We start from the raw sequence: 15,931 nt of genomic DNA on the forward strand, positions 1-15,931 counted from the left end.
ACTTACCCGAGATTATCAGACTGACGGTGACATGCCGCGCAGAGACACCGAGCCGGGCCCCGTCCCACAGACTGGCACGCTCAAGCACACTTAGGACATTAAAGGCAATTTACGGGCCATCATGGAGACAAAGCCACAAAGGCTTCGTTGGCAGCCTCTTATTTTGAAGCCTATTATTTGTGGGAGTTACAGGCTATAATCACAACAGAAACTTTCAAAACCCTTCTCTTCCGTGACGCACCAAATCTATTTCGGAGGCATAATTGCCATGTCACTGGAGGGTCTGCAGCTTAATGCACTCAAATGGCATTTAGTGTTTGCAGGGTCATTACGGCTCCCGGGAGGGCGGGGGTAGGTGGGAAGCTGGGGGTGCGGACACAGACAGCCGAGGAGAACGTGGGCGCCTCCGCTCTGTCCGATTTACTTACAAGGGGCATTATGACTATTTTTTGGTATTGGGGACTGAACTCAGGGGCAGTCTATCTCCAAGCTGCACCCCCAGCCCCATTTTATTTTGAAACAGGGTCTCACTAAGTTGTTAGGGTCCTCATTAAGTTTCCAAAGCTGGCCTTGAACCTGTGATCCTCCTATGCCAGCCTCCCAGTCAAGAGCAACTGGGATTACAGGCATGAACATGCACCACCATGTCCGGCTGATATTATTGTTTTAACAATTCTCTTTACTAGCTTCTGTTCAGCAAAGGAAACTCTCAAGAACCTCAATCGAGAGCCAACAGAATGGGAGAAGATTTTTGCCACCTATACCACCGATAGAGGACTAATATCTAGAATATACAGAGAACTCAAGAAACTCAACACTAAGAAAACAAAGCATCCAATAACAAAATGGGCAAGTGAACTAAATAGACACTTCACAAAAGAAGAAATTCAAATGGCCAATAAATGCATGAAAAAATGCTCAACATCACTGGCAATCAGAGAGATGCAAATCAAAACTATCCTGAGATTTCACCTAACTCCAACTAGAATGGCAATCATTCAAAACACAAACAACAATAGATGCTGGTGAGGATGTGGAGAAGTGGGAACTCTAAGACACTGTTGGTGGGATTGCAAATTAGTGCAACCACTTTGGAAAACAGTATGGAGAATCCTCAGAAGAATGTGAACAAATCTACCATTTGATTCAGTAATACCACTTCTGGGTATCTACCCATAAGATAGGAAGCCAAACGACCAAACTAATGCACGTGTATCTATGTTCATAGCTGCACAATTCACCATAGCCAAACTATGGAACCAGCCAAGATGTCCATCAACAGATAGACGGATTACAAAACTGTGGGATATGGACACCATGGAATTTTATTCAGCCATAAAAAAAATACTCAATTACATCATTTTCAGGGAAATGAATGGAAATGGAGGACATTATGCTAAGTGAGATTAGTCAGTCACAAAAAATAAGAAATCAGATGCTTTCCCTAATATGTGAGAGTTAGGGAGAAATGGGTCATAGGAGGAACTCTAGATGAAAAAGGAAATCCTATGGAGGAGCAAACAAGACAACCTAAAGGAGGAGAAAGGAGGGGGAAGAGGAAAATCTCTAAAACACACAATGTACTTAAACATATCGAAGTCAACCACTAAGCCGAGCAAGGGAGGGAGGGACGGGGAGGGAATGGGGTGGGAATTGGGTAGGGGTTAAATCAGTGATGTGTACATGTCTCTACACACAAGTTTTTTTACCCCAATGTGATGTATGAATATAATGCACCAATAAAAAATTTAAAAAAAATTAAAATTATCTTTACTGAGAAAACGAGAGCAAGTGCTTGAAACAGTTGACGGGCACAGGCCTTCTGAGCTCGCTGGCCACCGCCCTGGGGTCAGGGGTGTGGGAGACGCCGCCTGTACACCGGGATTCTCTGCTATGTGTAAGAGGGTTTGGTTTTTAAGGTGGTACTGGGGTTAAAAGTTTAACATGTTTTCCTTTTATATGGTTTAGAACTCTCTGTAGTGGAAATGGTCCAGATGCATGGCGGACTGGGAGCCTGGCCTGCAGGAGGTGCCGCTGAAGGTGGAGGGCAGGTGATGGGGAGCACCAGAGCTCAGCAACTGGAAGAAAGCTGCTCACCGTGGCAGAGGCGGACACGGCATGCAAATGAAAACTAGCCGCCCAAAAAAATAGCTTCCTTGATCCAAGCTAAGCAAAAGGGCCGGTGGGAAGCGTGTGTGTGTGTGTGTGTGTGTGTGTGTGTGTGTGTGTGTTTATTCCTGGGGACTGAACACAGTGGCATTCTTCCTCTGAGCCTCATCCCCAGCCCAATTTTATTTTGAAACAAGGTCTCACTAAGTTGCTGAGGACCTTGCTATGTTGCTGAGGCTGACCTTGAACCTGTGATCCTCTTGTCTCTGCCTCCCAAATACTGGGACAGTAAGAAGCTTTTAACATGAATGTAGTCTGTATTTCTTCAACTTGGCTATGACTTAGTCAAGGGTGTATTATTTGGCTTAGGGTAATACTAGGCCCAAGGTAAATCTTCAAAGACATTTCTAACTGACCAACATTATCTCTAGGTTATTTTAGATAATTTTCAGGATCTACTTTGCCATTAGAAATATTTTTTTAGGTCAGAAATATAGAAAACGTCAAGTTAATTCAGGCCACAGGACCATTTTTCCTCTTCTTTTTAAACATCGACACCAATGTCTCTAACAGTCCAGCTTTTATTCTGAAGAGCTTTTCACAGAAATAGGATGAGACTTCGTGCCTTATTCTGAGTCCTCCTCCATTCAGAAACAGAATGTTCTCTATAAAAACGCTGGGCGTGCAACACTGTGAAAGAAAGCGTTCGTAGGGAGCAGTAAGAAGATGAAGATTCTTCCAAAGGTAAAAGGCCAAAAGCACACGCAACGTCGAGCCTCTTCCTAACAGAGGTGAGGTCAGGAAACGCGATTCAATGGGAGGCGGTTACAGTACTGTTACTGAGGGCCCAGGGCGAGGGGAACGCTTAGGGACTGCCAGCGAGGACCATCAAGTGATAGAAGTGTCCAAAGAAGAGCGTGCACTACATCACAAAGGCCTTAGGTTTGTGCATATGCTTTGATCTGGCAATTCCAGTTCTAGGAATTTATCCAAAGAAATAATATAAAATATGCACTGCATTTTCTGTACTGTGAAGCTTGCCACGGTATTATTAATGCAAGTAAATATATATGCATAGATTTTCCCTATAATACGTTCCAATGCATCTATTTATGTTTGAGAATATTTAATAATAGAGAAAGTATTCCTAATGTATTTTTAGCAAAGTAGGCTGCAAAATGCTATGTAACTCACACACACACAAGACACAACTACACACAAAATGATATGTAACTCACACGCACACAAGACACAACTACATACAAAATGATATGTAACTCACACACAAGACACAACTACACACAAAATGATATGTAACTCACACGCACACAAAACATAACTACACACAAAATGATATGTAACTCACACGCACACAAAACACAACTACACACAAAATGATATGTAACTCACACACACGCACACAAGACACAACTACACACAAAATGATATGTAACTCACACATATGCACACAAAACACAACTACACACATGCCATGTAACTCACACCCATGCACACAAAACACAACTACATACAAAATGCTATGTAACTCACACGCACACAAAACACAACTACACACAAAAGGCCCAAAGGCTGTGGAACAGAGAGAGCAGTACTTCCTTCTCTGTGACTTTCCTGCATTCCCTAGGTTTTCTGCACTAAATATCCACAGTAATCGGGAAGCATGGAGGGGAGCAGGAAGGAGCGCCGGGGCACCCCTTGCCACGCCGCGCTATGCTCGGGTCTTGGGGAGCAGCCCACGGGAACCCGGCTCTTCCTCCGGAGTCAGCAGGTGACTTCACAGCGCTCTTCAAAATAAAAGAGTGACTTGTGAACATGGTTTCTATGAAAAACAGGGTGAGTGGGAAAAGGTGAGAGGAAACCAGTCAAGCCAGGAGGGCAGCAGGGACCTCAGCCTCGTTGGCGCTCCTGCCCAATGCCACATGACAGCTGGCTATAAAGATCCCAAGATGCCTGCCCCACGACAGCTGGTTATAAAGATCCCCAGACGCCTGCCCCACAAGCCTGGGGCTGAGTGGAGCCCACACACGGGGAGGTCAGGGCGGGGGACACTGGCAGGAGCCCAGCACAGGAACCAGGCCTCCGGACACAAGCTACTGCATGGCCCTCGCATGGGGTGACCCGGAAACAGCCCTCACATGAGGTGACCCGGGAACAGCCCTCGCACGGGGTGACCCGGTAACAGCCCTCAAATGGGGTGACCCGGGGACAGCCCTCTCATGGGGTGACCCGGGAACAGCCCTCAAATGGGGGTGACCCGGGGATAGCCCTTGCATGGGGTGATCTGGGGGACAGCCCTCACAATGGGGTGACCCGCAGAAAAGCCCTCACATGGGGGTGACCTGGGGAATAGCCTTCGCATGAGGTAACCTGGGAACAGCCCTCGCATGGGGTGACCCGGGAACAGCCCTCTCATGGGGGTGACCCAGGAACAGTCCTTGCATGGGGTGACCTGGGGAAAAGCCCTCACATGGGAGTGACCTGGGGAACAGCCCTCGCACGGGGTGACCCGGGAACAGCCCTCGCATGGGGTGACACGGGGAAAAGCCCTCACATGGGGGTGATCCCACAGACCACAGGGACAGGGACAGGTGGAGGTGAAGATAAAGCCAAGGGGAGGAAGAACAAAAACTACTGTTTGGGTTGTGGCATTCCAGTAAGCCTTATTTGTCTGGTTGCTGCTAAAAAATAACTCCACCACATCCCGAGGGAGGAGAAAAAAACAACAATGAATAATCCATTGATAATGGGTTCAACAAAGCTCATCTCAGAAAGCATTCATTTATTTCTCTTGTTTTGTTGTTGTTGTTATTATTATTTTTCTGTGGTGCTGGGGATTGAACCCAGGAGCATTCCACCTCCAAGACACACCCCTGCTCTATTTTGTTTTTTATTTTGAACAGGGTCTCACTAAGTTGTGGGGGGCCTAAGGTGCTGAGGCTGGCTGTTTCAGCCTCCCAAGTCCCGGGTTATCAAGTGTGCCCACCATGCTGGCTAGAGAGCATTCGTTTAATAAGTACCTCTATGTACCAATTTTGAGCAAAGGGGTGAAATATAAAGCAATCTTTTTTTTCCCCAGAAATGCATGGCAGAGCAAAGTACAAGTGAGTGCCACAGGACCAGCTGCCACTCCAGCAGCGGGTGGCACCCTCTTTGGGGACAGGAAGCCCTTCAGAAGAGAGGCCTCAGCCAGGCATGTGTGGCGGGCGGGCCAGGGCCGTGAGTTTCGCTGCCACCCCTGTAACCCCTGCGTGCTGGGAAGGACAGTCTCCCTAGGAGAGGAAAGGGCAGGACGGACTCGGGCAGCACCGCCCTGGAGGAAGCTGAGGTCTGGAAGCAAAGGAAAGCACCGGCCGGGAGCCATGCTCCACCAGCAAAACACCAGGCGAGCAGGACGCTTGGCACCTGCAGGCGCCTTGAGCATCTCTGGAACCTCGGCTTTCATTTTCTTCTTTTATTCTTGTTCTCACGTCTGCCCTCCCCAAGAACATTTTTTGCTTACATTTTTAAAATTTCCTAATGATTTTAATAAGCTAGAATTCAGTTAATGCATATAAAGTACCTAGCACATAGAAGGAAGTCAATAAGTGTTAGCGATTAATACAATTATTAAGTGTCATTTTAGCCTGCTCGTTTTCTATCCTTATCGTTTTTTAATTGTTCTTTAATTTACTGTTTTATAGGACTTCCTTTTTTTTATTACTGCTTGATCTGTTTTTTAATCTTGGTAAGTATCTTTTTAGCTAATGTTATTTATTTAACTACTCATCCCAGCTTATTTTATGTTTTAATTGTTCTCTTTCGTTGCGTATGTTATTGCTTCCAACCTGCGTCTTGTGGCTCCACGCGCAGTTCCACCCCAGTCCTGCCAGTGCCATCCTTTCTCCACTTTGTAAATTAGTGTATCCTTCTTCCTACTTGTTTTTCTTAATACTTTACTCTTTTAAAGAATTTTAAATACCTGTCATGCATTTTCCTACTTGATTTTTCTGACCTTGTTCACCTTTGTACGCCACCATGTTTTTCCTTCTTTTAACTCATTAAGACCACATGTTTCCTGTCACAAGAGGAGGGGCCGCCTTGCCCCAAGTCCTGGCGCAGGGAAGCATGGCGGCCCCTGCTCGTCCTTCCTGTGGGTCAGGAGCGGCTGGCTCACACAAATGCTTCCCCAGCGCGTTCCAGACCCATTATTTATCACGTGCCATCTATTAAACGCACAGGAATATATTCCTCTTTCTCCCACTTTACTGACTCTCAGATTAAAAAGAGCTCTATCAATATTTCATGTCTGGATTCCTGGGCCAGCTTGCCTTCTATTCTAATAAACCACCAAGACTCTGGTGTGCGGTCAGCTCTCTCCCGGCGTCGCGGGCTCACTGGCTAGGCTGACTGGCCACCTGGCACAATCGAGGTGCTGCTCAGGCTCTGCCCAGGGAAGGCTATCTTCCCCATTTCCCAGATTTTAGTTTAATAAAAGAAGCGACTAGTCTCAGGTTTTCCCCACGCCGCCCTGAGAGGATTCGTGACAAGAGTCACACCAAGTCCCATAGGTCTTCCCAAGGCTCCGAATGTTTATTGCCAGGCTCTTCGCTTAGCTTAGCATGAGGGTGAGCTGCCAGGCTCCCCTGGGAAGGCGGCGAGAACAGAGGGAAGAACGAGGCCTCGGGCCTGAGTCCACCCCGGCTCCACCTCTACAGCTCTGGCCTTCGGGAAAGCCTCTCTGAGGTTCGGCTTTCTCAGCCAGGAAGCGGTTGAAACTTTTTATAAAGACAGTCTTTTTCTGGCACGGATGTTGGTGAGGCTCAGGTTTGCCCCAGAACTGTGAGCGGTGATTAGGGGTGGGTGATCCTCTACCTCCGTAAGGGCCTCCGGCTCACGTGAGGTCTCTCCAGAAGCCCTGCGCCTGGAGAGAGCGCGAGGCCACCTGCACTGCCGCGGCACGGCCCTAGTGTCCTCGTGGTCAGAGCCCGGCTGGGCCGAGCTCCCACTAGCTGCGAGGCATCTAGCACATCCGTAAGGAGGTGCCAGAACCCCATGAGGCAGGGGTCCCAGAGAAGAAAGGGGAGAAACGGTGAGTCTAGAGGAGAAAGGCAGCGCCTTACAGGTGGGAATCACGCTGCAGTTCATTTTCAAACATTTATACACAGTTCAAAAGCTTCCCGGGAGCTGGGCATGGTGGCACACAGTTGTAATCCAGGAATGGGAGACTGAGACAGGAGGATCGCATTGCAGGGTCTGCAGGGTTGAGGCCAGCCTCAACAGCTTATCCAGATCTTGATTCAAAATAAAAAGGGCTGGGGGTAGCTCAATGGTAGAATGTGCCTGGGTTCATTCCCCAGTACAAAAAAAAAAAAAAAAAAAAAAGCTTCTGGGATATGAGTTCATTTAAAAGCAAGCCGACCAGAGGAGGAGCTGAGGCCTCTCTAGCAGTGCGTGGCTCGAAGACAGAATGTGCAGGAGAGGGAAACTGGGCAGGAGGGTGGGGGCCCCAAGCTCCTTTTAAACTATGAGAAAAGGTGGACACACACACACACAGTAGGACACGTAAATACAAACATCTTGCTTTTATCGAGACTTCGAGAATGTAAACTAAATGTGATATGGACCTTTAGTTGTGCATAATTTTGCCCCAGAAGTAAAAACTACAAATAAATATTAAGCTCCAGCTCATGCTCCACACGCCAGTAGTATTTCAAAGGGAAAATGTACTGTGGGCTGCGGTCTCCCGTGACGTGTGTGACACGGTGCGTGGAGGGCAGGCACGCAGGCCGGCCGGCAGGGTGGAGCTTCAGAGACGCGGTCTTTGTGCTATGCTGGTTTCACTGCAAAATTTCCCAGTGTTTTTATATGCTTTCCAAATTTCAAAATAAATTTAAGAAAATTAAAACACGTTAGCATGTTTTATGCAAAGAAGATGGTGTTTGTTCCTTCTCTGAGGTTAGAAGTACATTGCGTTCAAAGACTGTGCCCAGAGCAGAGCTTCTCAAAGCTAACGTGCTCGGAATCCCAGGGCACCTGGTTACACAGCGAGACTCGGGATGGGCCCGAGTCTCCGTGCTCGCCAGAACGAGGCCGAGGTGCTGGCGCAAGCCACCCTGTATAGACCTGCAGGCAGGAGGTGGAGCAGGCGGGTGGAGGCCACGAGTGGAGGCTTCAGTCTCCTGGACTGGGCCTCTACAAGCCCCCAAAGGGCCAGCAAGTAAGGAAGGATTCAAGACGAACTCAAACATATGTCCTACATAGGTCTAAAAAATTATGATGAGGTGAATTAGTGACTGAACGGGTTGAAAACTACTGCAGACGGAGGTGGTGACAAATGCCGGCAGCTGTGCACTGGTGCCGAGGATCTGCCTCCACAGGATGGCGTCGCTTGAGGTGTCCAGGCTATCTACGCTGACTTCTTATATGTTGGTAGTTTTTTTTCTTTTTTTTTCTTCTGTGGAATGGGATTGAACCCGGGGCATTCTACCTCTGAGCTATACCTCCTAGCCCTACTTTTTATTCTTTATTTCTAAATTTATTTCTAAATTTATTTATTTCTAAATTTTATTCTTTATCACTAAATTGCAGTGAACCTCACTAAGTAGCTGAGGTTGGCTGCAAACCTGGGATCCTCCTGTCTCAGCCTCCAAAGTACTGGGATTATAAGCCTGCACCATGCCTGGCCGATATGTTGCTAATTTTTAAAACAGAATTCTATTTAGCCAAGCATGGTGCCCACAATCCTAGAACTTGAAAGGCTGAGACAGGAGGGTCACATGTTTGTGGCTAGACTCAGCTACTTAGTGACGGGAGCCCACTACAACTTACTGAGACCCTGTTTCAAAAATAAAAAGTAAAATAGGGCTGGGGGTGTAGTTTGGAAGAAGAATGCCCCTGAATTAAATTCTCAGTAATACACACACACACACACACACACACACACACACACACACACACACAGAGTTTTATTTCTTTTAGGAAGCCTTGTTTAAGCAGAAAGCAAGCGTTTCTGTGTTTCTGTGCTGGGGCATCTCCTGATTTTGCAGTGGGGCCATCTCTGTGAGCCAGCACACTTTCACTGACCGGCCTGGCATCTAGAACACGGCTATCCAACGCGGCTGCCACAAGCCATGAGTGGCCATGTCAATTTAAATTCATTAAAATTAGATGAAGTTAAATATTCCTTTTCTTGGTCACAGTAGCTACATTTATTTTCTTTCTTTTTTTTGGTGGTACTGGGGGTGGAACCCAGAGGCTTTCTACCTCCGGGCTATACTCCCAGACCATTTTTATATTTTATTTGGAAACAGGGTCTCACTAAGTTGCTGAGAGCCTCACTAAGTAGCTGAGGCTGGCTTCGAACCCGTGCGATCCTCCTGTCTCAGCCTCCCAAGCAGTGCGGGGATTACAAGCATGCGCCACCACGCCCGGCAGTAGCTACATTTCAAAGTGTGCAGAAGCCATGTACCGTCTACGGGTTCACCTAGTGGACAGCATTGAAATGAATCATTCTTATTAGTACAAAAAGTTACACGACAGCAAGTTCTAAAGACCCGCTTAATGTCAGTATTCCTCGCAAGCAACTCACATGATATTAGTTGACAGGAATATAATGATACATATATATATATATATAAAAATATAACTATATATACACACGCACGTGAGTATGGTAATATATTGTGTTGCTTATACTGGGTGAGCTAAGTTCTTTTCTTTTCTTTTCTCTTTTTGGTGGTACTGGGTTCCTGGAAGCCCTTCTACCTCTGGGCTACACTCCCAGACCTATTTTATATTTTTATTTAGAAACAAGGTCTCTTAAACCAGCGTGGCTGGCTTCGAACCTGTGCGATCCTCCTGTCTGCCTCCCAAGCGTGGGGATCACAAGTGTGCCCACTGCGCCCGGCTAGTTCTTTTCTTTTGGAGGAACTGATGGTGGACCAGATCACTTTCAGCACTTTCATTTGTCTGTTACTTTGCGGAGTGCAGATGCCATGTGTGATCAATGTTCGTATGCCTGGTGTGGGATATTAGAAGGATCTCAACAAACATTTGTTGAATAAGGCACTTATTCATTTATTTACCTATTCTGTGAAACTGGAGTAAATTTAGATATTTAGAGGCCTAAATATTTAATATTTAGAGATATGGAAAAGTATTTGTCCAAATTCAAGTATAGCCAGAAATTAAGTAATTTTGAAAAATCACCCTATTTTACAAGAATGTCAGGATTTCATAAGAAGGAAGTCTAACTTTCTCTGTGTAAAGGAGCTTGTCTAAGAAGGCAGAGTCCTTTGCAGGAGGCTGCCCTCAGTAGAGTGGCTTTTAGAAGTCAGCACTAAGCCGGGTGTGGTGGCACATGCTTCTTATCCCCGCACTTGGGAGGCAGAGACAGGAGGATCATGCAGGTTCGAAGCCAGCCACGCTGGCTTAAGAGACCCTGTTTCTAAATAAAAAAGACGTACAAAATAGGTCTGGGAGTGTAGCCCGGAGGTAGAAGGGCTTCCAGGAACCCCAGTACCACCAAAAAAAAAAAAAAAAAAAAAAAAAAAAAAAGCCAGTGCTAGGTTTCCCATAACTGACTCTGCGTGTTCAGTCTGTTCACTACTTGGTGACATCTAGAGGGGCTGCATAACTTCTGGGAGCGACCACAAAAGCAAACCGCGAAGGCAGACTGCCCTTGAGAGGTCCCAACTTTCTCCAGGAGCAGAAGGCAGGACCAGCTTGGGTCTGGGACAGCCACTCGGGTGCGAGGCCAGGCACAGGTGGCCCCGTGGATAGAAGTTGGATCACGATGGAGTGACCCGGCACGCTGTCACCTCGTAGACAGCAACTGTCCCCACAGCACCCTTTCTTTTTTTGTGACTTTGAAGCATCTCTCCTCCTCTTGCATTTTCTTAGTGGAAAACTGATCTCTGTTTATAAATAGAATATGACTCTGGACGAGGCCCTAACAGTCCAGCTCAGCTGTCCTTTCTGAGTGCGGCAAGCTGACCTGTCCCTAGCCCCACAGGCGGAGCCCAGTGTGCACGGTGACTGTGGCGACTCCGGAGTGGGCACATCACTGGCTAGAGATGAACAGTATTCATGGCGCCGAGTCTACAGAGGTGAGGCGAGGTCCACTCGTTGTTAATGCACGGCATGTCTGCCTGGCTGGGGCGGCGCCTTCCCCAGCTGTTCCTGGCTGCTGCTCCTGAGTTCCATGCTTCTGCTATAGAGCTCGGCTTCCAATTCCCTCCCCGACCACAGAGCAAGTGTGTGAGAGAACGCAGGAATCCATCAGCACGCCCTCGCACGGCCTGCCTTAGCTGCTCTCTACCTTACGGCCTTTCACCTGGCAGGGGAGGAAACCATGGCTCTGAGGTTCTGTTTGTTCTGTCCATTACTGTGGACTGAAGAATGTTCTCCTGGTCTCAGATGCAGGAGTGGCTGTGGTGTGAGGGTGGGGCCTTCAGTGTAGAAGCCAAGGCTCTGCCGTGGAGGAGAGCGCGCAGAAGGGCCCGCTCCCCTCCTTCCCTCCGTCTGCCCTCTCCACCCGGGGCTCTGTGGCCACAGAACCAGACGGTAACCAGAGGCAACCGGGGGCAGGCAGCGGGCGCACTCACATCCCTTCAAATTCAGTTCAGTAAAAAAGAAGAATGCAAACTTTGTATTACTACAGTGAGCTTGTAAAGATTTGCCTGTTAAGCCGGGCGTGGTGGTGCACGCTTGTAATCCCGGCATTTAGGAGGCTGAGACCGGAGGATCACGGTTCAAGGGCAGCCTCAGCTACTTAGTGAGGCCCTGTTTCAAAAACAAAGAATAAAAAATAGGGCAAGGGGTGTAGCTCAGAGGTTGAATGTCCCTGGGTTCCATCCCCAGTATTGCAAAAAAAAAAAAAAACAAAAAACCAAAAAAACATTTGCCCACTAAGTTGACTTTCACCATCACTGCTGAGTCACACGGCATCACAGGTGGCATCATCTTCCATCTAAGTGGGAGGAGGCCGGCCCCCAAATCACAAACCAGGCACGTGGCCAGGTGTTCCTCGGGACCCTCGGGATATCCAAGCGCATGAGATGTGTTTTCAGTTCAAGTAGGTGGATATTTGTGTCCTAATGATTTATATTCTATTTATTTACCAAGTAAATGCCATTTTTTCCCCTTCACCTAACACGGGAGAAGAGAGAGACAAAACAAACATCTATATTACGGCTTCCTGAGATAAAAGCTTCAACTCGATTTTTCCGTGACTATAATATCACAAAGCAGAATTAGTGAGATGTTTTCTGTCATAAATCGGTTAATGGCGCTGCCTTTAAAGAGAAGCATAATACTTTGTTTCCATTTTGGCCAAAACTTTGGAATAAGCAGGCTCTGTGGGGTCCTCCGTCCGAGGTTGGTGGAGCACCATCCGTGGCCCACGTTTCAGAAGCACTCGGGTGATCTCTCCGTGAGGCGGAAGGACGTGTCGGGGAGAGGGGAAGGTGCGTGGCCAGGCCGAGGGGCACTGGGCTCACTCGCACGGCGGGACAGTGGTGGCCTTGGGCTTGCTGGTGGCAGGAAGGGCCATGGGGATTCGGGGGTGTGTGCAGGGGAGGGGAGGGGTAGGAGGGCGGCTTCCTCAGTAGGAAGTCGCTGAGTCTGGAGAAGGAACGACTTCCAGAACCAGCGGGCGGCAGGGTGGGAGCGAAGACTGAGGGCTGATCGGCCTCAGGTGTGTCTGAGTGAGCGGCGCACGCCCTGTGAGCACTGCCTGTTGCCAGACAAGAGCAGAGCCCTCACGAGTCCTCAAGGGGTGTGACCTGGCTCCCGGGGTGGTAAGGACGGGGGTCTTTAGGCCTCACTATCTCCACCCATCCCCAAAGCATGCTTCCCATCACAAGAGAACACCTGCGGAGTGTGTCCAGGGACCTTACCTCACTGGGGACTGCCCACTGTGAAAGCCCAGAGGAGGGGAGGTCAAATGACAACGTTAGCACCTATTTCGTCCTGCATTCACGCAGAACAATTTCTGCTTTGTCAAGTCCATTTCTACTTATTTTAGCATTTCCCCTAAAGTGGCCCTTGAGAGGCATTAAGGGTGGGAACCGCGGGCCCTGTTTCCTAGGGAGAGAGCTGTTGCTTGTCCATGAACACAGGAGCTCCCAGGACCAGCACCACCCTGCCTCCCGCGGGCCCTTGCCTGCAGCCTGCACTCATGCTCACCATCGGGTAAAATATGGGTGCCGGAAACCCAGCCAGGGGAGCAGATAGAGGCTGCCCAGAAAATGTCCTCCCTCAAATAAAACACAACCCAGAGCCCAGCTGGGGTTTCCACTGCTGCTTTGGATTTAGGGACTGTTTACTTCTATTTCTTGGCTTAGTTCTTTCATTCTTGTCCTTTTCTTGTCCCTGGCACACACCTCTCTCCCTCCTTCCTTCCCTCCCTCCCTCCCTTCCTCAGAAGCCATGACCCTGCACTGTACACACACATTCCAGCATTGATGCTACCATCTAAAAATACATCACTACAACAACTTTGTCTCCTGCAGGTGGCACGATGTAAATTGTATACACAGGGAGCCTATCATATCACGGCCAGTTTTGATTCATGCAGCCTATACCTTAAAGACCCAGAAAAACAACAACCACACTTCCCGGGGCGGGGGATTCTGTAAGTTGAGAGGCTCTTCCAAGTCACATTTTCAAGCCCAGTTTCCACGGTGGCCTATGTAACCAGACATAATTGTCTGCACACATTTGGTTGCACTATGTCAGAAATGATTCCCAGCCTGCCCGAGGATGTCAGAGGGTCTGTGTTGACCTCCCGAGTCTGAGTGGTGCCCTGTGTCCTGCCCAGCTAGGAAAGGAAGACGCCAAAGAGCAGAACTGTGAGGCCCGCTTCCTGCCTGCCATGTGGACTTCCTTTGTGTCTTCCAGCATGCCTGTCTTCTTGCCCAGGCTCGGGGAACACAGGGACGCACGTGCTCTCATGCCACAGCACAAACATGGAGACATGCATTCATCTCAGATCTGTTTGCAGAAAACACTTCTCCACTGTGGTATCTGGTATTCTTCTAAGCAGGCTTCCCAGAAAGCCAGCCATTAATGACGTGCTGATAATTAGTATTGTTTGCATTAGCACAAGAGGGAGAGACCTCCCCCTGCCGCTCTGGAAGTCCTTTCTAGAAAGCAACAGGATGGCCTGTGCAGTGCCTGGCAGGGCCAGCTCTGATATCTGCTTTTCTCCCCAAGAGCTTAATAACTATCATATAAACTCAGATGGATCGTCTTCCCAAAGAAGGCAGAATAGAAAGACATCCTAAGCGTGAGTGCCCCCAGCATCACCCATACCGTCACGGGGGGAGGTGGGGGGTCCTTCAACCTCTTCCCACGTCACCAGTCACTAGCTGCGCTATGTTGGGCTTCCCTGGCGACTTATGGGGCAGCCGCGCCCTTTGTTTGAAGAGTCCTGCCTGCGAGCAGGGCCCCTGAATGTTGAATGAAATTGGTTTCTCCAAAGCTTCTACCCCAGGACCCCGTCCTGCCTGTCGGGCCATCCCTGAGGCTCCACCTGCCCAGCGCAAGCGTGCTCCACCTGTGAGGCCGCCATGCTCCGCCTCCTCAACCGCGCCTGTCTGGCCAGATGCAGGCGTTCTCCTGATCTCTTGGGTCCCTGTGGACTGGCCATGATCCTAGGAGGGGCAGGCACCACACCTCAAGGGCGCGCTGGTCCACGCCCAGGGTCCCAACGACTGTCACACGCAGGAGCAAACAGGACAGGATGTGCGCCACAGCTCGCCACCGCGTCTGAGCCAAGCGGTCTCCTGGAGCCGCTCGCGGCCCCCAAAGCCAGGGAAGTCCCGTCCGCAGGACGGCCTCCTTTCCCTGGCCGCCCTCCTTCCTGGCTTGCTGTCAGGGCTGCTGAGGTAGCGGACGATTGATCTGAGAAATCAGGTTGGATTGCTGTCCCAAATCCACACTCGGCTCCCCGTGTCTGTCTGATCGATTTCCCTCTGCGCGACGTAGCTTGTCGCTCTGAATTTTCATGCTAGTCAGCAGCCGCCAGCGCACCCCAGAACCATCCGGAGCCGGTCCGCGCCCACATCCCTCCCACTCACCCGCCTGTGTCAACATCCTTTTTAATTGTCTCTTGACAGACCAGGGAAGGGGCGAGTTTTAGGCTCTGGACCTGGGCGCGATGGTTTTGCCATTGGCTCCTGTCCCCAGTCCCCAGCCCTGGCCACCGGTGACATCTCCTACCACCCCGGATTGGGTGTCACCTGTTCAGCAGCTTCTCTGGGCTGCGCGCATGTGGCCGCAGGTGCCGCGCAGACGCTGATAGTGTCTGACAGCCTAGACGCCTGCTGCCTGCATGGCGCCCGCCGGACTGCCACGCATCTGTGGGTGGAAGGCTGCCCGTGGCGGGACCCATACAGAGGCAAGAAACTAGGTGACCAGAAGGCCAGGGCAAGTCCTACCAAGTGGCATTCGGGCCCTGTGGCTTTGAAATAATTGGGAGTGAGAGAAGAGAGACAAAGGGTGGGGGCGCCCCTTTTCTTACGCTGATGCCCTGCGGACTGTACATCTGGCTGGCTGCGAGTCCATCACTGAATCCTCCTGTCTGGCTGATAACATGGCGAAGGGTATCCACCTAACAGAGGAAAACAACAGAGGAGATTAGTCAGAGACATGGGCAGGGCGCCGCGTCCTCTCACGGGCTGCACCTGGGCACCTGGGCGTGCCACGCTGACGCAGCGATCTCGCATTAGAGACGTGGGGTGGAGTCTGTTAGGAGAAGGTTGGGACTCCTCCTCTTAGGCCAAACCCACGATCAGTTCTGAGCTCAGTCTGCAAGACA

The 15,931-nt window shown here is 49.6% G+C and overlaps 1 protein-coding gene across 5 annotated transcripts in view; it reads right to left on the minus strand.

The window, feature by feature from the left end:
* The window catches only part of PBX1 (PBX homeobox 1), a gene marked incomplete at both ends in the record, with an annotated part of 242,854 nt that overhangs the window by 8,064 nt on the left and 218,859 nt on the right, over nt 1–15,931 (minus strand). For 4 of the 5 annotated variants that reach the window (XM_080698397.1, XM_080698394.1, XM_080698395.1 and 1 more), the window contains one exon: nt 15,635–15,724. In XM_080698397.1, coding sequence (XP_080554523.1) covers nt 15,635–15,724 — 90 coding nt within the window. Of the gene's footprint in view, nt 1–15,634; nt 15,725–15,931 lie in introns of those variants that run through there. The other variant, XM_080698396.1, reaches the window with a different exon arrangement.

Source organism: Muscardinus avellanarius (assembly GCF_963383645.1).
Source record: "Muscardinus avellanarius genome assembly, chromosome: 7".
Lineage (NCBI taxonomy): Eukaryota > Metazoa > Chordata > Mammalia > Rodentia > Gliridae > Muscardinus > Muscardinus avellanarius.